We start from the raw sequence: 25,784 nt of genomic DNA, 5'->3' as shown, positions 1-25,784 counted from the left end.
TAATATTTATATTAAGTTGTTAACCAGAATCAACTTTCATCATAGGAAACAGTATGACATAGCTGTTAAGAGCTCAACTTCTGGAATCAAAACACCTTGACTCAAATCCTTGCTCTATAATCAATGTGGACATTAGGTAAATTACTTAAATCCTATTCCTGGATTTCTATGGCATGCTCATGACGTGCGGAAGTTCCCAGGCCAGGGATGGAATCCAAGCCATAGCAATGACACACATCAAATCCTTAACCACTAGGCTACCAGGGAACTCCAACAATTCTCAATTTCTAAATGAACACAATAACAGAACCAACCATGTAGGGCTTTTGTGAGGATTAAATGAGGTAATATGTGTAAAACATTTAGTCCAATGTCAGTATATAATAAATATCAATAAATAACCTCTCAATAAATACTATCTTTTTTTTCTTTTTTGCTTTTTAGGGCTGTACCTGCAGCATACAGGGGTTCCCAGGCTAGGGGTCGAATGGAAGCTATAGCTGCGGCCTACACCACAGCCACAGCAATGTGGGATCCAAGCCACGTCTGTGACCTATACCACAGCTCGCGGCAACACTGGATCCTTAACCCACTGAGCAAGGCCAGGGATTGAACCTGCAACCTCATGGTTTCTAATCGGATTCATTTCTGCTGCACCACGATGGGAACTTCAAATATTAGTTATTCTTAATTACTAGTAGTATCTTCGTAGTGTTTTCAAAATAAAATCTAAACTTCATCAGGTATAAAAAGGTTTTAAAAGGCTGACCACTGCTTATATGCCCAATTTCATTTGTTATTTCGACTCTTCCACTTCTTCACTTTGTGGTCCGAGCCATACTGAACTTCCTCAAGTGTTCCAAACACAGCATTTTCTTCATATCTTGTACCGTAGTAGATGCAATTTGCTCCAAGTGGGATGTCCTGTCCCTGTATGTCTGGCAAATATCTATTTTTCAAGTCTTAGTTTCAAACTTACCTCCTCTATACCTTCAAATGATCTCTTGAAACACCTGTGTCTTTGTGCTTCTACTTTGGCAATTATACTTATTTATTTGCATATTTGTCTTCCTACTAGGCTACAAATTTCTCAAAATGGTTAAAAGGAACAAAAAATCTACTAGACATCAGTTGCGAAAATTCTTAGCAAGCAACATCACCTTTAATTCTAAGTAGAACTAAGTGAAAATAAACCTGGATATTTAAATAAAGAAAAAACATTGCACCTTTTTGTTTATTTGGTTCTTTTAGTTGTATTCTATAAGACCTAGAAATTTTCCACAGAATTATTATTATTCAGATCTGTCAGTTCTGTTTCTTACCTATTAAAAGAAAGATTGATTGTTTGTAGTCTTACCAATGATTCCATTTCTTCAGGCAAAGAATTTAAAAAATTATTCCTAAAATAGAAAGAAAACGATGATTTACAAAGTTTGAAAATTTGTACTTTAACTTATAATTAAACTGTTAATCAGACAAAAAAAATTATGAGCTCGGAGTTCCCGTCGTGGCGCAGTGGTTAACGAATCTGACTAGGAACCATGAGGTTGCGGGTTTGGTCCCTGCCCTTGCTCAGTGGTTTAACGATCCGGCGTTGCCGTGAGCTGTGGTGTAGGTTGCAGACGCGGCTCGGATCCCGAGTTGCTGTGGCTCTGGCGTAGGCCGGTGGCTATAGCTCCAATTAGACCCCTGGCCTGGGAACCTCCACATGCCGCGGGAGCGGCCTAAAGAAATAGCAAAAAGACAATAAATAAATAAATAAATAAATAAATAAATAAAAGAATTACTTCAAAAAAAAAATTATGAGCTCAGTTTGTCAATTCTTGATTTCATTAAGGCTGCATCCTGAGAATTCTGAGTTAGTCAGCTGCCTCAAGTATTTGATTAATGTGCCAAATCCTAATACCAATGTGCAACCAACTGATACTGCAAACAACTCCTTAATAAAAGATTTAACAGGGTAAACACTGTAAACTAATCCCTTATTTCTTTCAAATTGCAATCAACAATATTTCCACAATCAGGAGTTCCTGTCGTGGCTCAGCAGTTAACGAACCCGACTAGTATCCATAAGGATGCGGGATCAATCCCTGGCCTAACTCAGTGGTTTAGGGATCTGGTGTTGCTGTGGCTGGTGGCTACAGCTCCAATTCAACCCCTAGCCTGAGAACTTCCGTATGCCGTGGGAGCAGCCCTCAAAAGACAACCCCCCCCCCCACACACACACACATTTCCACAATCACAGCCCTTTAGGTCATGCTTGTAAATACTACCTTATTTGGAGTTCCCACTGTGGCACAGCGGAAACAAATCTGACTGGTATCCATGAGGATGTGGGTTCAATCCCTGGCCTCACTCAGTGGGTTAAGGGTCTGGTATTGCCAGGAGCTGTGGTGCAGGTTGCGGACACAGCTCGGATCTGGCATTGCTGTGGCTGTGGCGTAGGCCAGCAGCTGTAGCTAATTTGACCCCAGCCGGGGAACATCCATATGCCTTAAAAAGCAAAAAAAAACCCACAACAACAACAACAACAAAAAACTATATTATTTGATAGCACAAGTATATGATAAGTATTTGATTAAAATACACATATATCACATATAGTCATGAAATTCTACTTCAAGAAGAATTGAAAAATTAATGAAAAAATGAAACAGAAAAGTAAAGAGATTCTGTATATTTAGAAACTTGGAGGCTTCTACTACATAGGTATTAAGTGAGTTCACTTCTACTCTTAAATTTAGAATTTCAATTTGCACAATGTGTAGTTTTTTAGTTTTTACAATGAAACAGTAGTAAAGGGAATCTCATTTACTACTGGAAGGATCTGGGAACGATGTTAAAAGAACGTTTAACAAGGTAGAAGCATTTCAGAGGCAAGATAAATATTAGCAATAGAAAATATTTGTGAGTAAATTATATGCAACTAGATGGCTATCTATCACAACTGAATAATTTTCTCTAACCTACTTTTTTGCATTCAGAAGACAAGCCTAACATAAGAGTCATACTTTCTACAACGCAACATATGTTTATTTTTCTTTTCTCTGTACTTTTTTCCAGTTGTCTTTATTAATTTGTGCTGAATAACCCCCTTCTGGTTTCTATCTTTTCCTAGAGTCTTATATCTACTGATATCAAACATAGAAGTGTATTTTAGTCACTTAATTAGAAACTGCCAGGTACAGTTGTAGACAGAAGCATACACGCACACACACACACACACACAGACACACACACACACACACACACACACACTCTCTCTCTCTCTCTCTCAGGATAATGTGATGAAAGAAATAAAGACAGCAACAATAGGGGCATGAATTCATTCTCACTGCTCCATTAATACTGAACTAAAATGTGGTTTTAAACTGTTTTGCCAATGTAACTGCCTCTGGAAAACAGAAGTAATTCCACATTTAGTAGGAGCAGAGGATTAGTATATTTGCTTTAATCTCACGAGAAAAAAAAATTTGGTCTCTACAGAAAGAATAAATCCTCAAACAGGTATAACTAGCTTATTATAATTTAACCATTGTTTGAAGAAAGCAAGAGCAGCTGTACTTTAAATAAACTAAAAACATACCTAGTAACAACATATGGTCAGTAAGAGGCCCAGGTAGTAGAGATACATTCTAAAAATCAAGTTTTAAAGCCCAAGCAAATAAATGACTATCTAACCATGAAATACCTATTCTTATCTTCAAAAATTATGACTCTTCTGATACTGTCACTTCAACTTAGGACATATTCCTGCTCCTCCCCATCCCCCAGCATGCAGCGCCTTCAGGTAGGATCTCAGTTTCCAAACCAGTGATTGAACCTAGGCACAGTGGTGAAAGCGCTGAATCCCAATAACTAGACCACCAGGGAACTCCCAGGACATACTTAAATTAAATTTCCTATAACCTCTGCAGAGCCTTAAATAGTTTATATTCTTTTTGTTGCTGTTCATAGTGTTCCTTTTCTTTATTTCTTGCCTTATATGATTAATGCAATATTTTGGAACCAAAAAGGTTCTTTTTAAGAGAAATCATGCTAGCTGCTGTGCCAGCTTAGGGTTTTGATAGTTTCATGCTAAAGAGGAAAGAAACATTGTGAAGCAAACACTTTCCATGCATTATCTGTAATTTTGCTTAAGCTTGGATCTAAAGACTGTGTTAATATTTTCTAACATTTTGAATAATTCTGTCTTATCACATAACTTGTAAATTGCTTTCCAGTGACATCTGATTAAAATATCTCCTAAATGCTTAATTTTAAATTTTTCCTAAAATATTGCTAGTAACTAAAGACTATTTTCTTATAAAAACATGAGATAAAAGGCAAAAGTTAGGTAAAACACAAAGACAGGTTATTGTTAAAAGTGAAACAATATTTTCAATAAATACCTGAGATCTAAAAAAGTCAATTTTTGAAGCATACATAATTCCAAGGATATAAAGGAAAGCTTATTAAAACTGAGATTGACATCAGAAACCATTTCTTTCATTTCCACAATCCTGAAACAAAAATAATTTTTAAATGTTAATACTTGATTACTGTCAAAACTTTAAAACTATAAACAGACCACAGAGAAAAAAAAATCTGATATTATTTTTAAAAATTAAGCTTTTCTGTAACTTTTACTTTTTCACAAAAATTTCAGTTTGGATGTTTAAGTGATAAAAACATATTTTTAAAGAGGTGTAATATTATCTGTCCAAGAATTTCTATTTGACCTTAAATGTATGTTGAAGTTTAAGAAAATATTCAGTTTATATTAAACCAATTATGGGCAAAAAAAAGATCAAGCCTAGGCAATGTTTACACTATATTCTGTTAATGATTTGAATCCATAAAATAAATTATTAGACATATATTCTGTAATATAGTTTTTGCTTTAGACTCCATAATATAACAACTTCTAAGTAGCAGAATTATGTAGTACTGTAAAATGTTTTTTAAATATGACATGTCAACATCTTAAAAGTGTAGTATCTGTTATCCAAAGTATCATTTAATCATGACTGCAAGAAAACACGAAGTTAATTCCTAGGTTTGCTAAGTGTTACTACTAAGCAACTTAAGCCAAATACTTAGGAAGAATTAAATATTTCTAAGTAAGCCTCGTCAAGGTTAGCAGTTTGAAAGTATGGTATTAATTATAGAACAGAAAATGGTATATATGATTTGCCAAAAAGCAAAAGTTAAACTAAAAATTATTGGAGTTCCCACTGTGGCTCACCAGTAACAAACCTAACTAGTATCCATGAGGATGCAGGTTCTATCCCTGGACTTGCTCCAGTGTTGCTGTGAGCTATGGTATAGGTTGCATATGCGGCTTGGATCCTGCATTGCTGTGGCTGTGATATAGGCCAGCAGCTAAAGCTCCAATTCGACTGCTAGCCTGGGAACTTCCATATGCTGTGGGTGTGGTCCCAGGAAGACAAAATCAGGTGAAATAAAATAATATGGTGAAAAAGCGTGACTTGTGAAAAAAAAATTTTTTTTAAAGGGAAAGTGGTTCAAAAATTCTCTGGAGCAAAGTATGTCTTTATTATCTTTCTTTCTTGGCCTTCAGAATTACTAAAGCATGATGAAATAACCAGTAACAGAAAAGCATATTGTTTTCCATAAAAATAATCAGACTGTGGGATAAAAAGATAAAATGAGAAAGTAATTAATATTTTTTAATTCTTTCCATTTTCATCCCCAATTAGCTTGTTTGATCCAGGATCTCCAAGGCAAACCTATCCAATTTGAGAGCAAATCTACCTGCTCAACTATTCTATTAAATATCTTCTGAGTGCTTTAAATAAAAGAGAAAGGTGGACTAGATGGCCTTTCACAGTGGAATTCCTTTTTTTCTTTTTTCTTTTGCTTTTTAGGGCTACACCCACAGCATGTGGAAGTTCCCATGCTAGGGGTTGAACCGGAACTACAGCTGCTGGCCTACACCACAGCCACAGCAACGTAGGATCCGAGCCACATCTGTGACCTACACCACAGCACACAGCAATGCTAGATCCTTAACCCACTGAGTGAGGCCAGGGATCAAACCCGCATCCTCAAGGTTCCTAAGTCAGGTTCCTTAACCACTGAGCCACCAAAGGAACTCCACTTTTTTTCTTTTCTTTTTCACTCTTTCCTCTCCTCTTCTTTTTTTGTTGTTGTTGTTGTTGCTTCTATGGAAGTTCCCAGGCCATGGATCTGACTCTCACCACAGCAGTGACAACATCAGATCCTTAAGCTACCAAACCACCAGGGAATTCTCTTTCAAGATCTATATTCCTCAAATTATTCTCTGTAAATGGAGAGCAAATAATAGTTTGACTTTTTAAAAATTTTCATTATCTAAAAAAATTTGGCAGTCAGATGAAAGCCATTTTATTTTCCCAATACATCTTTTTTTCTTAAGTACTAAGTACTTACTAAGTGCTAGGCACTGGTTAAATGCTTTACGTGGATTATATGATTTAATTTGTATTTTGTAAATAGGTCTATTATTTGTAGCTAGTTAACCTGTCCAAAGCCACAAACTTCGTATATCTGGGATACAGATACAAGCAAATGAGTTTATTGCCTAAGTTCTTTATCATTACCCTATCCTATTTCCCACACTGCTGTTTTAATTGCAAGGTTATTTGTCAGCTTTCTTTGTGTATATAGTTAATGACAAAATAACATGCATTTTTAGAAGTTCAATATTATATTAATTTTCTCTCATAAACTAAAGATTTTGCTATAATTGCCTGATGGGAGGGGGAGGGTGTGGGAGGGATTGGGAGCTTGGGCTTATCAGACACAACCTAGAATAGATTTACAAGGAGATCCTGCTGAATAGCATTGAGAACTTTGTCTAGATACTCATGTTGCAACAGAAGAAAGGGTGGGGGGAAAATGTAATTGTAATGTATACATGTAAGGATAACTTGATCCCCTTGCTGTACAGTGGGAAAATAAAATTAAAAAAAAAAAGATTTTGCTATAATTAACATTCATAGAGATGTATTAAACAATACAAAATACAATGCAAACGACTCCTAATATTTGTAAATGAAAAATCCTTTTCTGGAGGAAAACATTAACAGGGTTCAGTCAATTCTGCCTTTACTAACAGTGGAAAAAGTCAATGGCTTGGCAATTCATTAACATAAAGCCCCAAGTTCCTATTAATCTACATGGACCTGACTTCAGGATGGTCTCTTAGAACTTTTCCTCTGCTACGAAAAAGTAATTTAATACTTTTAATAATCCTAATACCTATTTTCCAAGTTTAAAATGTAAAAGAAAAAGGTTTTAATCTATATTGCTCTTAGAACAAATATTCTAAGTAACTATCTCAGGGAATACTTAAGCAAAGTTTAGCGTATCCCTCAAATATTAAAATGAAAAATATCACATATACCTTCTAATTTAAAAACTATGAAAAATAATTATTCATGAAACTAAGATGCAAGCAAAACTGAGAATGAGTCAAAACTTAACAGAAATAGCAGTATGAACAGTTCTTACCTTTTGGGAATTTCACACAGCTGATTCTTACTGAAGTTAACTGAAGTGATAACATTACTTTTTACTGCATCAAACACTTCATCAGGAATCAAAGCTGTTTGTTTATCACTAAATGAAAAATGGTTGAGACATGTATCATTCTTAGCAGTTTGGAAAGATATAATTATTGCTTTTAATTTGTAAAGGCTTTTAAAGATTTCATAAGGAGGTTTTTTCAAAGTAGCTGATTATAAAGTTCAGTAAAGAATGACACAAAATCCTTCCAACCCACAAAATGTTAACTGTTAGGAATCAGGCAACATATTGGGCCATACACATTGTGCCACATGTTCTGGGATTTAACAATTTGAGGTTATAATTAGCTGTTATGCTTATGTTCTTTTACAAATTTTTATGCCTAACACTGTCCACTTAAAAGAATCTTCTGGAGTTCCCATTATGGCTCAGCAGGTTAAGAACCTGGTGCAGTGTCCATGATGATGCGGGTTCGATCCCTGGCCTCCATCAGTGGGTTAAAGATCCAGCACTGCTGAGTTGCAGCATAGGTCACAGACACAGCTCAGATCCAGCACTGCTGTGGCCATGGTGTAGGCTGACCACTGCAGATCCAATTCAACCCTTAGCCCAGGAACTTCTATATGCTCTAAAAAGAAAAAAATAAAAATAATCTCTAATGGAATGCCAAATGAATGACTGTATGAACAAGAAAACAATATTACATATAATGTGGGACATGGAAGAATTTTATAAGAAAAACACTATAATAGAGAAAGATAAGAGGCTAAATTTCACAGTTATCATGTCTTCTGCTGCTTTGGGGCCTCATTTTCTGCTGTGCAAATGCAGCATTTTTATCTTTTGAATCAGAAATGCGCAAGTCACGGGGAACAGATTTACTCTAATCAAACTTTGAAGATTTATGCTATTTTAAAAACTTTAGTTGAAGGCATTTATGCCTTAAGATTGGTAAATAATTTAAATTTTAAATAGGATACACTGGAGTTCTCCTGTGGTGCAGCGGGTTAAGGACACCGCCCTGTCACTGCAATGGCTTGGGTGGATCCCTGGCCCAGGAACTTTCACATGCCATGCACATGGCCAAAAAAAAAAAAAAAAAAAAAAAAAATGGATACTCCTTTCCAATTAAAGTCATTGACAAATTACAATAAATTACAATCAAAACAACCTAAGATATATGATCTTAAGTGCTATCCTTACTATGCTTTTGTGATACCTATGCCTTTAAAGAATGGGAATGGTTATCCCTCCCTGCAAAAAAATTGTATCAATACTACTTAATAGACTGTTTAGACAATTAAAAGCAAGATACATATGTAAAGTGCCTAGTACAGTGTCCATCATAGTATAAGAAACTCAGTATATGGTATCCATTTAGCGTAGGGGGAATAAAAGCCAAAAATAAAAGAAACTCTAAGCTAAGAAATTCTAAGGCAAGAATCAAGTCTGAGGAATTCCCATCATGGCTCAGTGGTTAACGAATATGGCTAGGAACCATGAGGTTGCGGGTTCAACCCCCGGCCTTGCTCAGTGGGTTAAGGATCTGGTGTTGCCGTGAGCTGTGGTGTAGGTCACAGATGCGGCTTGGACCTGGCTTTGCTGTGTCTCTGGCATAGGCTGGCGGCTACAGCTCCAATTAGACCCCTAGCCTGGGAACCTCCATATGCTGCAGGTGTGGCCCTAGAAAAGACAAAAAGACAAAAAGACAAAAAAAAAAAAAAAAAAAAAAGAATCAAGTCTGACCATTCAGTGTATTACAACACCTAGCATAGAATTTGATACCTAGTAGGCTCCAAAAATATCTATTGAAGAAATGGTTAAATTATGTGGAAAATAAGCACATGCTAAATTGCTATGTTATGCCATGAGAAGAGGGACACAACTACAAATATGGAAGACTACTACCTTGTGTTACAGTGTCAAAGAAGGAAGTTGGCTTAGAGTAGTGACTTCTACGTAAATGAAACACAACAAATCTGAAACAAAGACTTTATCTTGACTGTTGAGAAGGCAGTTCAGTTACCAATATAGGACTCCCTCTCCAATATAAAATTCTCTCTGGATTCCAGTTACTGAGTCAAGAAATTTTATCACCAATCAATAGTTATTCTTTTTTATAATAATAAAATGTTCATTATGAAAGTTTTATTATTAATAACCATATATCTATCTCAAGCATAATAAAAATTACCTAAGGATGGGCATTTAAATTCACTGTACTTTTAATATGCTTTTATCTCTTCACAGTTTTTGAATTGCTATTATTCTAAGTACTAATGAATACTGATGAATTCTTCATCAATTGTCATTTTTCTAAAGGACCATTTCTGAAAGTTTCCTTGCAACATTAAAAAAAAGAATTACATACCTATAGTCTAATGTTTTTAGTGTGATGATGGCATGTATATTGACTCTAGATTCACTTGGTAATGTCATGGCAGTCTCAGTAACACAGTCACTTTGGCTCAGTCCGTCATCTGGCAAAATAAAAGTTATTTAAAACCAATATTTATACTACAAAGTCATTTTTAAAATTCTTGAAAATACTTAAAAGTAGTATCCATGATCTTGAGATATTATTGGTGAAAATGTCTTTTCATATGTTTTATTTCCGATAACTCAAATGACAAGTAGATTCAATGTAATTGCTATCAGAATCCCAGCTGACTTCTTTGTAGAAATTAACAAGCTGATTGTAAAAGTTGTGTTGTATTACAAGAAGCCCAACATAGCCAAAACAAACCTGAGAAAGAAGGATAAAGTAGGAAGACTTAAATTTCCTGATTTCAAAACTTACCACAAAGTAATGGCAATTAAGATGGTGTAGTACTGGCATGGGATGGACACAGAGATCAATGTAATAAAACTGAGAGCCCAGAATGAATCCTACATTTATGGTCAACTGATATTTAACAAAAAATGCCAAGACCATTCAGTGAGAAGAGAAGTTTTTTTAACAAATGATGCCCAGAAACTACAGCCAAATGCAAAAGAATGAAATTGGAGCCGATGTCACATCATATTTAAAAATCAATGAAAAGATCAAAGACTTGAATGTAAGAGCAAAAGTATAAAAGTCTTAGAAGAAAATGTAGGGGAAAAATCTTCATAAAACGGGATTTTGCAAAGGATGTTTATATATGAAACCAAAGGCATAAGCAAAAAGAGAAAGACAATGACTTCATCAAAATTTTTTAAAAAACTTGTGTTTCAAAAGACACTATCAAGAAAATGGAGGAGTTCCTTTGTGGTCCAGTGAGTTAAGGATCTGGCATTGTCACTACAGCCAGCCTTGGGTTGCTGCTGTGGTTTGAGTTCAATCCCTGGACCAGAAACTTGGCGAGTGCAGCCAAAAAAAAAAAAAAGAAAAGAAAAGAAAATGAAAAGACAACTCACAGAAGATTGGAAAATATTTGCAAATCGTATATATGATAAGAGATATATCTATAATACATAAAAAACTAACCCAACTAAAAACTGAGCAAAAGATCTCAAGAGGCATTTCTCCAAAGATGTGTAAATGGCTAATAAGCACATGATGCTCAACATCATTAGTCATCAGGAAAAAGCAAATCAAATCTACAGTGAAACACTACTTTATATCTGCTAGAATGGCTAGATTCAGAAAGGCAGAAAGCAAGTGTTAGTGAGAATGTAGAACTAGATACGATGCTGATTAGAATGTAAACTGGTCAGCTGCTTTGTAAAACAGTCTGGCAGTTCTTAAGTGACCTAACACAAAATCACCATATGACCCAACAATTCCACTTCTAGATATATATGCAAGAGAAATAAAAACATAACTTCACACTGAAACTTATAAATAAATGCTTATCACAGCATTATTCATAATCACCTTTTTGAGGTGGTGAAAATGTTTAAAACTGATTGTGGCAATGGTTGCATTTATCATAACATAGCAAAAAACATTTAATTGTATAGTTTTAATGACAGAATTGTATGGCACATGAATTACATGACAATAAAGTTGCCTTTTTATTAAAAAAAAAAAGGTCTATTTCCTAGCTCCCTTTATATAAGTGGCCATAATGTAAGTCCTGACCAATGGGTGAGAAGTCATTTACAATACAACAGTATAAATCCTAATATATTTAATCAATCTTGTACATTAAAATGACAGAAAACATACCTTTAAAAATTTTAAAGTATATATATCAAAGTCTGCTCATAGACCACAATGGAATTAAACTAGAAATCGATAGCAGAAAGACAACTGGAAATTTCCAAAATATATGGAGATTATACAACATGTTTCTAAATAACACATAGTTCAAACAAGAAATCTAAAAAGAAATTTTAAAAATTTTGAACATTTTAAAAATAAAAACACATCTTATTAAAATTTGTTGGGTTCAGTGAAAGCAGTGTTTTAGAGGGAAAGTTATAGCACTAAATACATGTACTAGAAAAGAAGAACGATCTACCATCAATAATCTAAGTTTACACATTAGGAAATTAGAAAAAGAAAAGAAAATCAAAAGTAAGAACAAAAGAAATAAGAATTAGAGCAGAAACTGATGAAATTGAAAAAAGGAAATCAATAGAGAAAAATCAATAAGACCAATAAAATCAATATGCCTCTAATGCCAGGATAAATAAAAAAAGGAGAGAGGACACAAATTACTAATATCAGAAATGAAAGAGAGGACATCATGGATATGAAAAGGATAATGAGACGATAGTAAGAACAAATCTGTGTCCAAAATTTTGATAACCTAGATGAAATGGACCAATTTCTTGAAATACACGATCTTCCAAAACGTATACAAGAAAAAAGTTAAACTGAATAGGCCTATACTTATTAAAGAAATTAAATCAATAATTAATAATCTTCAAAACAGAAAGCACCAGGCTCAGGTAGGTTGACTGGTGAATTCTTCCAAACATTTAAGGAAGAAATTATACCAACCACCTATAATCTTTTTTTTTTTGAAGATAGACACAGAGGGAATACTTCCTAACTCATTCTGTGAGGCTGGTATTACCCTAATACCAAAGAAAAGACATTACAAGGAAAAAAAAAGTAGAAAGCAGCATCTCTCATGAACATACATGTAAAAATCTTCAACAAAAATACTTGCAAACCTAATATTAAAAAGTATAAAAAGGAGTTCCTTAGGAACCATGAGGTTGCGGGTTCGGTCCCTGTCCTTGCTCAGTGGGTTAACGATCCGGCATTGCCGTGAGCTGTGGTGTAGGTTGCAGACGCGGCTCGGATCCCACGTTGCTGTGGCTCTGGCGTAGGCTGGTGGCTACAGCTCCGATTCAACCCCTAGCCTGGGAACCTCCATATGCCGCGGGAGCGGCCCAAGAAATAGCAACAACAACAACAACAACAACAACAAAAAAGACAAAAGACAAAAAAAAAAAAAAAAAAAAAAGGAGTTCCTGTGTTTCTCAATGCATTAAGGATCTGGTCTTGTCACTGCAGTGGCTTGGGTCACTGCTGTGGCAAGGGTTTGATCCCTGGCCTGGAAATTTCCACATGCCATAGGCACAGCCAAAAAAAAAAAAAAATTCAGCTAATGTAATCCTTCACATCAACAGGCTAAAAAAAAAATATATATATATATGGTCATATTGGTCATATCAATAGATGCATAAAATGAAGTCTCCATTATGGCTCAGTGGGTTAAGAACTCACCTAGTATCCATGAGGATACAGATCCCATCCCTGGCCTCACTCAGTGGGTTAAGGATCTGGTGTTGTCGTGAGCTGTGGCATAGAGTGCAGATGCAGCTTGGATCTGGTGGCGTTGTGGCTGTGGTTGTGGCTGTGGCAAAGGGTAGCAGCTACAGCTCTGATTCGACCCCTAGCCTGGGAGCCTCCATATGTTGCAGGTGCAGCCCTAAAAAGAAAAAAAAAAAAAAAATGCATAAAATGTGTTTGATAAAATCCAACAACCATTCATGATAAGAACTCAGTAAACTTTCTCAACTCGATAAAACTTATAACAACCCTAAAACTAACATCATAAGTAATGTTGAGAAACTTGAAACTGCCACCCTAAGATCAGGTACAAGGCAAGGACATCCCTTTTCATCACTCTTCTTCAATATTACACTGGAGGAAGTTCTTCATAATGTAATAAAGCAAGAAATGAGGTAAAAGGTACATAGATTGAAAAGGAGGACATAAAACTGTCTTTGTTCACTGATGACATGATCATTTTGTTAGAAGATCCAAAAACAACATCCTAGAACTAATAGGTGATTATAGTAAGGTTGCAGGATACAAGGTCTATAAATGAAAGTGAAGTTTTTCCTCTATATCAATGAGAAACAAGCAGAGCTTGAAATAAAAACAAATTACCATTTACATTAGCATCAAAAATGAAATACACAGGTATAAATCTAATAAAATATGAATAAGAACAACAAAGGAAAACTCAAAACTTTGATGAATGAAATCAAAGCTCTAAATAAATGGAGTGATATCCCGTGTTTATGGATAGAAAGATGCAGCACTGTCAAGATGTCAGTTCTTTCCCACTTTATATATGCAAGGCAATCCCAACCCAATTCCCAGCAAGTTATTTTGTCAGTATTAATATACTTATCCTAACGTTTATATGGAGAGGCAAGAGAGGCAGAATAGTCAACACGATATTGAAGGAAAAGAACAAAATTGGAAGACCGATGTTGTCCAACTTCAAGACTTACTTTAAGTAGTCAAGATATTGGCAAAAGAAAAGAGATCAATGAATAAAATAGAGAATCCATAAATAGACCCTCATAAGTGTAGTCAACTGATCTTTGACAAAAGAGCAAAGGTAGAGCAATGGAACAAAGACAGTCTTTTCCACAAATGATGCTGAAACAATAGAACATCCATATGCAAAATATAGTAGCTTTATTCATAACTGTCAAAATTTGGAAGCAACCGAAATGTCTTTCAGTAGGTGAACAGATAAACTTTGGTACATCCAAACAATAAAATATCATTCAACCCCCAAAATAAATGAATTATCAAGCCTTGAAAAGACATGGGAGAAGCTTAAAAGCATATTTCTACGTGAAAGAAGCCAATCTGAAAAGGTTACAGACTGATTCCAATTATGTGACATTCTGGAAAATGTGTAACTACAGAGAGAAGAAAAAGATCAGTGGTTGCCAGGGATGGCAGGATCACGGGGTGAGGGAGGATGAACAGACAGAACACAGAGGATTTTTAGGGCAGTGACAATACTTTGTATGATATCATAAGGATGAATGTATGTCATTATATATTTGCCCAAACCCACAGAATGTTTAACACCAAGAGTTAATCCTAAGAAAACTAAGCACTTGGGGTGATTAAGATTTGTCAATAAAGGCTCTTCCTTTGTAAAAAAAAAAAACAAAAAAAAAAACCAATGTACTATTCTGGTGAATGATGCTGATATTGGAGGAGGCTATGCATGTGTGCAGGGAGACGATATACGGGAAATCTCTGTACCTTCCTCCCAATTTTGTCCTAAACCTAAAACTAGTCCTAAAAAATTCCCTCAAAAACTTTTATTATTCTGACAGGACCTCTGATTTATGTCAAAATAATCAAATTTTTCTCTAGGAGAAAGTACACCTGGAGACAAAAGGAAAAAATTCTCTAATTGGCAAAAAGTGAGTCTTTGGAAAATTATGTTAAAGGTTGTTTGAAAGGCAGAGTGGAAAATGTAAATTGCTGAAGTTAACAATTATCTTCTTTATTTATCATACACTGACTAGCAATATGGTGCTAGGCTAGGCTGCACATAACCAATAGAGTTGTGAGGTAAATTAATACCTGCTGTATTTTACCACTAATTGTTGGAGTGGTTTGTTATGCAGCATTACACTGGTACAAAAATTTTTTTCTTAATGTTCTAGTGTGTGCTATAACAACACACATGAAATAAAAATTGGGATATATCACAATTTTTGTGAAGTATTAAAAATTAAATTTATGGGCGTTCCCGTCATGGCTCAGTGGTAACAAATTTTACTAGTATCCTTGAGGACACAGGTTCAATCTTTGGCCCAGCTCAGTGGTTTAAGGATCTGGTGTTGCTGTGAGCTGTAGTGTAGGCTGCAGACTCAGCTTGGACGTAATGTCTCTGTGCCTATGGTGTAGGTGGGCAGCTGCAGCTCGAATTCTACCCCTAGCCCAGCAACTTCCATATGCTGTGGGTGCAGCCCTAGAAAGACAAAAAAAAATTAAATTTATGGTGTCATTTTCTCTTTTGGTGCATGTTTATGCTAAATTAGCATATCCTAAAAAAATGTGTTTTGTCATTATTTTTGTCAGAACATACCAAAATTATAAATGTTAAGATATGCAAATATGTTACTATGCCTCCCAGTCAACAGAACTTATAATATTATACCATAATATTTATTTTGCTCTTTTTTCAAATATAAAGCATTCGGTGCTTATAGAATCTTTGTTATATTTTCTGATTGGTACACTATAACAGAAATCAAAGAGATTAAGGATAGTGCATTATTACTATGAATTTAAGGATGTTTTTATAATTTCAGCATATTTATGGCCTAAATGGATTCAGAATTAGAGCCACACCTGCCAGGGATCATTTTCTCTAAATGTTTATTCATGAAATACATATAAATTTACATACTATTAACCAACACTTCATCACATTTCATGTTATCCTTCAAAATACAGGAGAAAATAGAAAAGTACCTTTAATCTTGCTTCGTAGATATTTTAAGACTTCTTGAGTTCCTTTCTGAAAAGGTGAAGAGAAAGACACATACTCACCAAGACACACACTGCAGTTTTATAGATAAACACATATTTTTAAATATAAAATTTAAAGACCAGAGCTTGAATTCTAAATATGCTTACATTTATAATTTCTCTTCGAATTGTTCTTAAAGGATTTCCTTCCAGTGCCAGGAATTTCAAATGAAGTTTTCCTAATGAACAGGGCAGACTACAAAAAATTAAATTGAATTTAAGGAAAACATTAAGGGTAAGTATTCAACCAAAGAGCTGACTATAAACTAAAAATACATGACATACTCTATAAACCAACTATAATAGAAAACATAAAAATCACTTAAAAATGGAAAAAAAAATATGACAAACTGTATATTACAAAACAATGTCAAAGAAAGCCCAAGAAATGTAGGCCTAAAATAGATGCCAAAAATGTAAGAAAAATTTTTGTTTCTGGGAGTTCTCTTCATGGCTCAGTGGTTAATGAACCCAACTAGGATCTATGAGGATATGGGTGGGTTCAATCCCTGGCCTTGCTCAGTGGGTTAAGGATCCAGTGTTGTCGTAAGCTGTGGTGTAGGTTGAAGATGCAGCTCAGATCCCACGTTGCTCTGTGGCTGTGGTTGGCAGCTGTAGTTCTGATTTGACCCCTGGCCTGGAAACTTCCATATGTTGTGAGTGCAGCTCTAAAAAGGGGAAAAAAAAAAAAATTTTGTTTCTGTAGTCATACTGTGATTGCTAAAAAAGAATGTGAAATATAAAACATTTGCTAAATTGTATCCAGTAATAAAAAGTAAATACAAGCAAATAAAACTCTTCCTAAATGAAAAAAAAATGACAAAAAAGAATAAATTTTCATGACAGTTCATATTTTCATTCAATAGGGAAGGTCATTTTTAATCTTTGGTACACAAAAAGAAAGCACATAAATATTCAATTGCAAAATTTATTAAGCATCTATAATATATTAGGCATGGTTATAGGGATATCAATATTCCTTCTCTTAAGAAGTTTTTAGTCGAACAAAGGAAAAACACACATATTTGGCTAATTAAAATATAGGAAATATGGTGCTGATGAGCATATAAAGTAGTAGAGCTACTCTGGAAAGTGGAATTTTTTTTTAAATTAAACATACACTTACCATACAATTAAGCAATCCCACTCCTACATATTTACCCAGGAAAAATGAAAATAATGTCCAACCAAAGACTTACATGAATGTTCACAATAGTTAGAAAATTGAAAGTAATCCAAATAGCCATCAACTAACTAGTGAAGAGATGAATAAATTGTGGTATATATGTGTAATGCAATAACACTCAGCAATAAAAATGAATGAACTACCGATAAACAAAGCACAAGAATAAATCGCAAAAGCTTTATGACATGAAGAAAGACAAAAACTATAAACTGTGATTTCATTTGTATGATGTTTTTTAAAAGGTAAAACTACAGTGATACGGTATATCAGTGGTTGCTAGGGACTGGGGGTATGAAAAGGGAATTGACTGAGAAGTGTATGAAGAAAACTTAGGGAAACAAAAATGTTCTTCATGACTGTGACAACAGTTACACAAACATACACAGTTGGCATAAATCATCAGATTATACACTTTAATTGGTAAAATTTTACTGTATGTAAATTATATACAACAAATTAACATGAGACTATATACATATATCTCATATGTATATAAAATATGATAAATGTCAAACAAGTTGGAGTTGCTTTGAGAGTAGCGAAGTAGAATTACCAAGGGAACTATGGGGAGAAGAGAGTAGCAAAGCCTGGATTTGGACCTAAAAAGAATGGAATTCAATCAGGCAGTCAGGCAGGAAAGTGGCACTCTAAGGTAAAGAAACAAAATGAAGAATAGTCAGTGTATTTCCAGTTCAGTGTAGTCAGAGACTGAGATACCTATAGCAGTGAAAGATGACAAAGAGAGAATGACTGAAGTCCTACTATGAGAGTCACTTGACTGTTAAGATAAAAAGTTTGAGCTTTTTCTTGTAAGACTGGTTACCAAGGAAACCAGAGACATCAAAATCTCCTAAGAATTTTTTAAAACAAAAAACAAACAAGTCTAAGGTCCCATTGTCAAAAGATTTTGATTCATTGTTGCCTCAATGTTTGCATTTTTTTTCTTAAAGCTTCTCACATGGGTCTGATACACAGCCATATTCGGGAAACAGTGCTATAACAATGGAGAACCATCAAAGTTTTTTAGTAGAATGACATGATAATTTAAAGTTTATAAAAATTACTCTGGTAGCATTGTGAGGAATCCATATTTTGGTAAAGGATATTCTGGAGAGATACAAAATGAACAATAGAATGGTCTTATATCTAGGAAGTATCAGATTAGAGGAAAGAAAAGAAACTAATATTATTAGCTTCATTATGTTCATGGCCCTGTGATATATACACACGTTATATCTAGAGCTCTGAAGAAAGAAAAACATATATATCAGAACATATATTTGTACCGAATATTTTACTTAATATTATTTGTCACTATTTTGTTTTTTTTTTTGTCTTTTTAGGGCTGCACCAGCGGCATATGGAGCTGCCCAGGCTAGGGGTCGAATTGAGGTTGTAGCTGCTGGCCTATGCCACAGCTACAGCAACACAGGATCCAAGCTGTGTCTGCAACCTACACTACAGCTCACGGCAACGCCGGATCCCCAACCCATTGAGTGAGGCCAGGGATCGAACCCACATCCTCATGGATACTAGTTGGGTTCATTAACCACTGAGTCACAATGGGAACTCCACTATTTTGTTTTAAATATTTGCTTTCTACTGCTTTTATGTAGTAACCAAAATAAAACTGCTATGGGGAAAAATGAATGCATCAGTATTTATGAGGCAAGCGATAATTTCATTCATTAGTTATAAGTATATCTAGGTCACTTATTAATTCTGTCATTAAACTGAAGTGAGTAGAACAAATGGTCAATGTCCAAGCTTTCAAATCTATGGTCAAGACATACCATAAGCCATGGTACTGTGAAAGTAATTTCGATTTTTAAAATTTATTGAAATATACACATGGAAGAAGGTCTGCCTTGATTAACCTTTTCCCTGTGAATAGCAAACCATGTTTCTGACAGAGAAACACAAAACCTCAGACACATAACTGGTGTACAATCCTAGGTAAGTCTGAGTCTTTTTACAAAATATTTGTAAAATAACTCCATCTCTAAAAATTATGGTTCTATAACTTTTTACGATTCTTTGCTCACTGCCCTCTTCCACTGCATCTCCAACACAGGCAATCAATTGCTAAATACTACTTACTCTAACTCATCACACCTCTCACATATTTCCTTTTCTTTCCATTCCCATTGTCATTACAGTTTAGGTCCTTATGACATAGGAGGGAAACCTACAAAGCTATCAGTAGAGTAAACTGGATATAGCAAGTACTCTTTAGTGATAAATATTGTAAGATTCATCTAATAAAATTTATTTAGAATTCCCATCTACAAAACCACACCTATCCAAAGGATCCAAGCCACTATAAATTAATTTCTTTAATGAGATTACAATTAAGTTGATTTTGTCCTTAAGCTCCTCACCTCTTAACTCATGAAAACTGGCTCTTCACAGCACTTCAAGGATCTCTTCCACAAGGCCTCAACTTACCTTTCAAGACCTACATTCTTACAATCTCCCTCCTTGCACCCTGTTTACCAATTCAATTTGATTCTCTGCTGTTCTCTGAATATATCCCAAGTTTCTGAACTTTCAAAGCTTTGTTGGTACAATTTCCTGTCACCAAGTGAGTCATTCTGACCACCTTATACGAGCACCTGAAAATCATGGTCATCCTTCAAAGATTACTTGGTGGCCTGGAGTGAGGCATGACCCTGTGAGTGTATTTTAAAATTTTGTGCTCTAGGCAATTGACTTGCTTCACTCGAGTCCTGGTCCTAAATATCATCTAAAACTTTTACTTTTTCCACAAAGTCTACCGTGATTTCTTCTCAGTAAATTGTGATTCCTGCTATCTTCTTTAAGCCCTCAAAGCATTTCATATTTCTTCCATGGTTATACATTCATTTAATAAATTCAATAAATATTTAAGGCAGCTTTTATGTACTCAGGCATTGATTTATGAGTTTAGAGATATAGCAGTAAATGAAAGAAATAAAAATCTACCCTTCCTAGAATTTTGTGTTCTAGGAGAATGGAGTAACTTGTAAATAAAATTGATTGTTAGCATATTTAAGCTTGATGCCAAGGAAAAATTCTTTTTTTTTTTTTTTTTTTTTTTTGTCATTTTAGGGCTGCATCCTCAGCACATGGAGGTTCCCAGGCTAGGGATCAAATTTGAGCTACAGCTGCCAGCCTATACCACAGCCTCAGCAAGGCAGGATCCAAGCCGCATCTGCAACCTACACCACAGCTCACGGCAACGCTGGATCCTTAACCCACTAAGCAAGGCCATGGATGGAACCTGTGTCCTCATAGACACCAGTTGGGTTTGTTAACTGCTGAGCCACAACCAGAACTCCGGAAAAATTCTAATTACTCTTTGTAGGTCTGCACATATACCTACTCAATGACATATATTGAATTCAAGTTACCAAAAAGATTTCTACAACATTTTTTAAATTTATCAATTAAAACCAATACAGACGTGATTTCTTATTCATTCCACCTTTAAACTTACCTACTAATGTCATTGTTGCTTAGGTCAAGCCTTTCCAAAGACTGTAGGAGTGTGATTTCATCTGGAACAGATTTTAATTTGTTATCCCGCAGGTCTAGCACAAGGATAGAATTCAGATGCTTAAGATGTTCTGCTCCTAACATTTCAATCTGGTTTTCACCTACATGTAATTCCTACAAAACCAAAGATCAAGATCAATCATGTATATTTTTCTATAAAATTGAAATCTTAATTTTAAGTCACTCAAAAACACATGGAAAACACATAATTTTCTAATTATAAACAAGCTTAAATTCTTTTTTTCTTTTTTTTTTTTTTTGTCTTTTGTTGTCTTTTGTTGTTGCTATTTCTTGGGCCGCTCTCGCGGCATATGGAGGTTCCCAGGCTAGGGGTTGAATCGGGGCTGTAGCCACCAGCCTATGCCAGAGCCACAGCAACGTGGGATCCGAGCCGCGTCTGCAACCTACACCACAGCTCACGGCAATGCCGGATCATTAACCCACTGAGCAAGGGCAGGGACTGAACCCGCAACCTCATGGTTCCTAGTCGGATTCGTTAACCACTGTGCCACGACGGGAACTCCTAAATTCTTAATTATACTTAAGCTATCTTATGGTTAAAGAAAAATGGCAAGAAAGAGAATTTTCAAGAATTTTCTAGTAATTTAAAAATAATCAAAAGTTTAATCTGGTAGAAAGTTCAAAGTTTAGAAACCAAAGCAGAGAAATGACTTAGTTAATTTATAGAATTAGTAAAAATACAAATCCAAGAACTGATGGATTCTTGGATACTCATGAAAAATTAAAATTTTTAAACAAATGAGTATAAGTTTTAAAACTTATTTATAAGTTTATTGTTCAACATTATTATTATTATTATATATACTGATTTCCCATTAACACAATCTGATTGTCAGATAGATAATTAATCTTATTAAATAACTTTTTCAGTCCTTTCCATCTCTGTCACTATTCTATTTAAAATAAATTAATACTAAGGCATAAAAGTATACACAAAGGAAAGCAAAGCATGGCAAATTTAAATATCATGGTAATATTATATACTTAACATCAAAAAAGTAATTAACTTTAAACAGACTTTATGATCAGGTAAACTTAAGTTGGCAGTTTATAGAACAGGATATATATTCCTTTCTGTTATTTCAGGTTACATATACTATGGCCCAATTCATTTTGTTAGCCTCATTATCTATACTTCTCCAGTTATAAACTACCTTCCAGATTAAATGGGAAAACTCTTATTTTAAAGCTGATATTAATGTTTAAAAAATCTATTATTAACAGTATCATTAATATACTTAGTCATATTAAAATTCTGAACATTATAAATACAGGAAAAAGCAGCACATAGTATATATTCCCAAAGTAAAATAAGTTTAAAATCTCATTTTCATGATTAACTTTCAGAAAATGAACATTTCTTTAATAATCAACTAAATAGTACCTTTAACAATTTACAAGAAGGAAATTCTGGTAGAAAACGTAATTTATTCCTCCGCAAATAAAGCAACTCTAGTGATTCCATGCTAGCCAATTCAGGAGGTATAGTTTCCAAGAGATTTGAATTACAATCCAAATGCTTTAATCCTGTAATATACATTCAGTGAAACACAAAAATAGCTTAATAGAGAAAAAAATACTGGCTTATAGTTGTATATACATTCAAAAAATATGTACGTAATCATGTGCACTTACAAACCTATGAAGTTCTATACCGCCACAATAATCAAAAATCCTAGAATACCACTGAATTATATAAATGTAAGGTACAGATTTTTTACATTTAATTATAATTAAAGGGAAATAATGACATTAAAGTTAATGTTTAATAGTCCAGGTCATCTTTGTAAAGACTTAAAAAACAGGTATTCTAGAGTCTTTAAGGTATTAGCCCCTGAGGCCTCCTTTGCCTAGCAAAACAATGAAGCTATTTTTTCTCCTTCGCCGCCCGCCCCCCGCCCCCAAAGAAAACACACAAAGTATTCTAGTACTCTTATAAAGTACTCTAAAATAGGCAGTTCCCTAGTAGTCTTGGTTAGGATTTGGCACTTTCATCAGTGCAGCCCAGGTTCAAGCCTTGATTGGGAACTGAGATCTCACATCAAGCCACTGCACTCCTGCCGTGGCAAAAACAAAAAACAAAAAAAAACAATGACAACTCTAAAGTATATACACTATATATTCAGAGATATTATTTCCCTCAATAATTATACATATTTAAAAAGAAAAAGCTTGGAGTTCTCAGGGGTAACAAACTCAACTAGTATTCATGAGGATGCGGGTTTGATCCCTGGCCTGGCTCAGTGGGTTAAGTATCTGGTATTGCTGTGAGCTGTGTGTGGTGTAGGTCACAGATACAGTTCGGATTCTGCTGTTACTGTGGCTGTGGCACAGGCTGGTGGCGGCAGCTCTAATTCAACCCCTATCTGGGAACTTCCATATGCTTTGGTTGAGGGCCTAAAAAGCATAATAAATAAATAAATAAATAAAAAGAAAAGGTTTAAGGTATTTAAAGACAAATATATATGCATTCTAGTTGTATGAATGAATGTCAAGTAACTGGCCAGTAGTAGCTTAGACACATCTGTAGTTAAAATAGGCACGCTGATGTTCTATCAAACACCTTTGGATTTCTATGTATTCCCTCTTATTTTGTACTGCCTCTCTCCCTTTCTTCTTCTAATTTCTTTTAAATGACATGTTTTTTCTAACCCCTTAGCTAGCCCTCTTGACAAGAAGATATACTATAGCTCAAGGAGAATGTTCTCACTTGTAGCATCTCTCTCTTACCTCCTGGATCTTTCTTTCTTAAAAAGCAGTACAGAAAACAAAAATGGAAAAAAATAAAGGTCTTCTTTCTCTTAAGAATTCAATAAGTAGTTTTCTCTCTAATCAATATTAAGACTCTTCCACTTATAATGGCCAACATGTATTTTCCACAATTTACTCTCAACCCTATAGTTTGAATAGACAATATTTTACGATCTTTTTTTCCTGTACTTTGAGCCTGTCAACTTTAACATAATTCAAGACTGAACTGATCCACTGCCTTAGACTTCTTCAGTGTTTAAAGAAGTTAACCGTTTCCAGAACAAATGTAAAGTACTGCTTGCAACTTATAATAGGAAAATGTATGTATTATTTGGCTAGAGCACTGAGAAAAATGTCACAACCCGATCTACCCCAGATTCAGTAAATTCTATCAAACAAGTTCATTTTAAATTTAGAAACTAGCTTTTAAGAGCATCAACTGAGAATACAAGCAGCATGGTGCAGAAAGAGCAATAGGGTTGGAGTTAGAAGATGCAAACCCTAGTTCTATATTTGCTAGTTTCTAAGCCCATGTTTCTGAATATTTAAAATGTAAATTCTATGCATCCCACTAACCTGTAGAACTATTATGATGGCAAAATAATATATTTGAAAGCACTTTTAGTTACAAAGAGCTATTCAAATGTTAGATATTGTTCTTGGAATTTGGTCATGAAAAGTGAAATAACAAAATAACTAAATGTCTCACTCATGATAGCGTAAAAGTTTCACTGTCATGATGAAGGACAGAAAGCATCTGAGCATACTTATATAGTATATTAGAAAAACTGCTCTAAGTTCAATGTATTTTTCTATTGATTTTACTATCTCTTCCTATCTCTCAATATTTCTACTCAATTTGGGAAAAAAACAAGAACCTATGCTTCTTATATACTTACTCCAGATACCATATTTAATGTTTAGCTCTATTTTCTAATTCTTTTATTGAAAAATGAAAAAAGCAGAGCCAACTACTGGTATCACATGTCTATTCTATTTATGGCAGATTTAATTTATGCATTCCTATTACAAATGACAAATAACCATTAATCTAAAGTAAAACAGCACAACAGTGATCATTTTGTAATGTATAAAAATATCACTATGTAGTACACCTGAAACTAATATAATATTGTTAGTCAATTATACATTAAAGAAAAACAGCACCATTTTACAAATTTACCTCAAAATGATCTATAATCATTATATGAAATCACATCTATGACCTCCTCCACAAAAGGGAGATTTGAAAAAATGAAAAGGCTCATTATAGTTGACACAATGTGGTTATTAATTATAGTTTGCCTTTACACATAAATTCACTATAATGAATCTGGACTCTAAACCAAGAATTCCAACACAACTAAATGTACTTATTTAAAAGGTATTGAAATGTAACTTCAATTTTTTTATCCTTTAATATTAGTTCTATAGTGCTTCAAATATAATAGTTCAGGAGTTCCCACTGTGGCTCAGTCGAAATGAATCTGACTAGCATCCATGAGGACACAGGTGTGATCCCTGCCTCAGGGATTAAGGATCTGGCATTGCCGTGAACTGTGGTGTAGGTCACAGGTGCAGCTCGGATCCACATTGCTGTGGCTGTGGTGTAGGCCGGCAGCTACAGCTCCAATTAGACCCCTAGCCTGGGAACATCCATATGCCTTGGACATAGCCCTGCCAAAAAAGACCAAAAAAAAAAAAAAAAAAAAAAGACAGAAAAAAAATGGCAATGGTAAAACTTTAATAGAACTACCAAAAAAAAATTTTGGGGGGCTGTACCCATAGCATATGGAAATCCCCAGGCAGGATTTCCCCAAACAGTGCCACAGCAGCAACCTGAGCTGTTACAGTGACAACACCAGATCTTTAACCCACTATACCATAAGGGAACTCCTAGAACCACTAAATTTTAACATCTTTTTTTAAAAAAGGATTGACAGTGTTCCTGTCGTGGCTCAATGGTAACAAACCCCACTAGTATCCATGAAGATGCAGGTTCAATCCCTGGCCTTGCACAGAGGGTTAAGGATC

The 25,784-nt window shown here is 34.7% G+C and overlaps 1 protein-coding gene across 2 annotated transcripts in view; it reads right to left on the bottom strand.

Annotated features, from left to right (window-relative positions):
• Positions 1 to 25,784, bottom strand: part of LRRC40 (leucine rich repeat containing 40) — a 47,832-nt gene that overhangs the window by 6,318 nt on the left and 15,730 nt on the right. The window contains exons 6-13 of one of the 2 annotated variants that reach the window (XR_014808004.1): positions 22,384 to 22,526; positions 20,920 to 21,092; positions 16,364 to 16,451; positions 16,199 to 16,244; positions 9,884 to 9,992; positions 7,498 to 8,140; positions 4,392 to 4,502; positions 1,323 to 1,400 (exon numbers count right to left, since the gene is read on the bottom strand). Coding sequence is in view for 1 of the 2 variants with exons in the window: in XM_003127928.5 (XP_003127976.1) it covers positions 1,323 to 1,400; positions 4,392 to 4,502; positions 7,498 to 7,605; positions 9,884 to 9,992; positions 16,199 to 16,244; positions 16,364 to 16,451; positions 20,920 to 21,092; positions 22,384 to 22,526 (856 nt within the window). In the remaining variant the exon portion in view is untranslated. The remainder of the gene's footprint in view (positions 1 to 1,322; positions 1,401 to 4,391; positions 4,503 to 7,497; positions 8,141 to 9,883; positions 9,993 to 16,198; positions 16,245 to 16,363; positions 16,452 to 20,919; positions 21,093 to 22,383; positions 22,527 to 25,784) is intronic. The other variant, XM_003127928.5, reaches the window with a different exon arrangement.

The sequence above is a fragment of the Sus scrofa genome, chromosome 6 (assembly GCF_054392235.1).
Source record: "Sus scrofa isolate SSC_HxYL_T2T_F1_AM1 chromosome 6, Sscrofa_HxYL_maternal_Yorkshire_Landrace_v2.0, whole genome shotgun sequence".
NCBI classification, from domain to species: Eukaryota; Metazoa; Chordata; class Mammalia; order Artiodactyla; family Suidae; genus Sus; species Sus scrofa.
The sequence above is the reverse complement of the archived record's forward strand: the minus strand, read 5'-3'. Positions and strand labels throughout refer to the sequence as shown.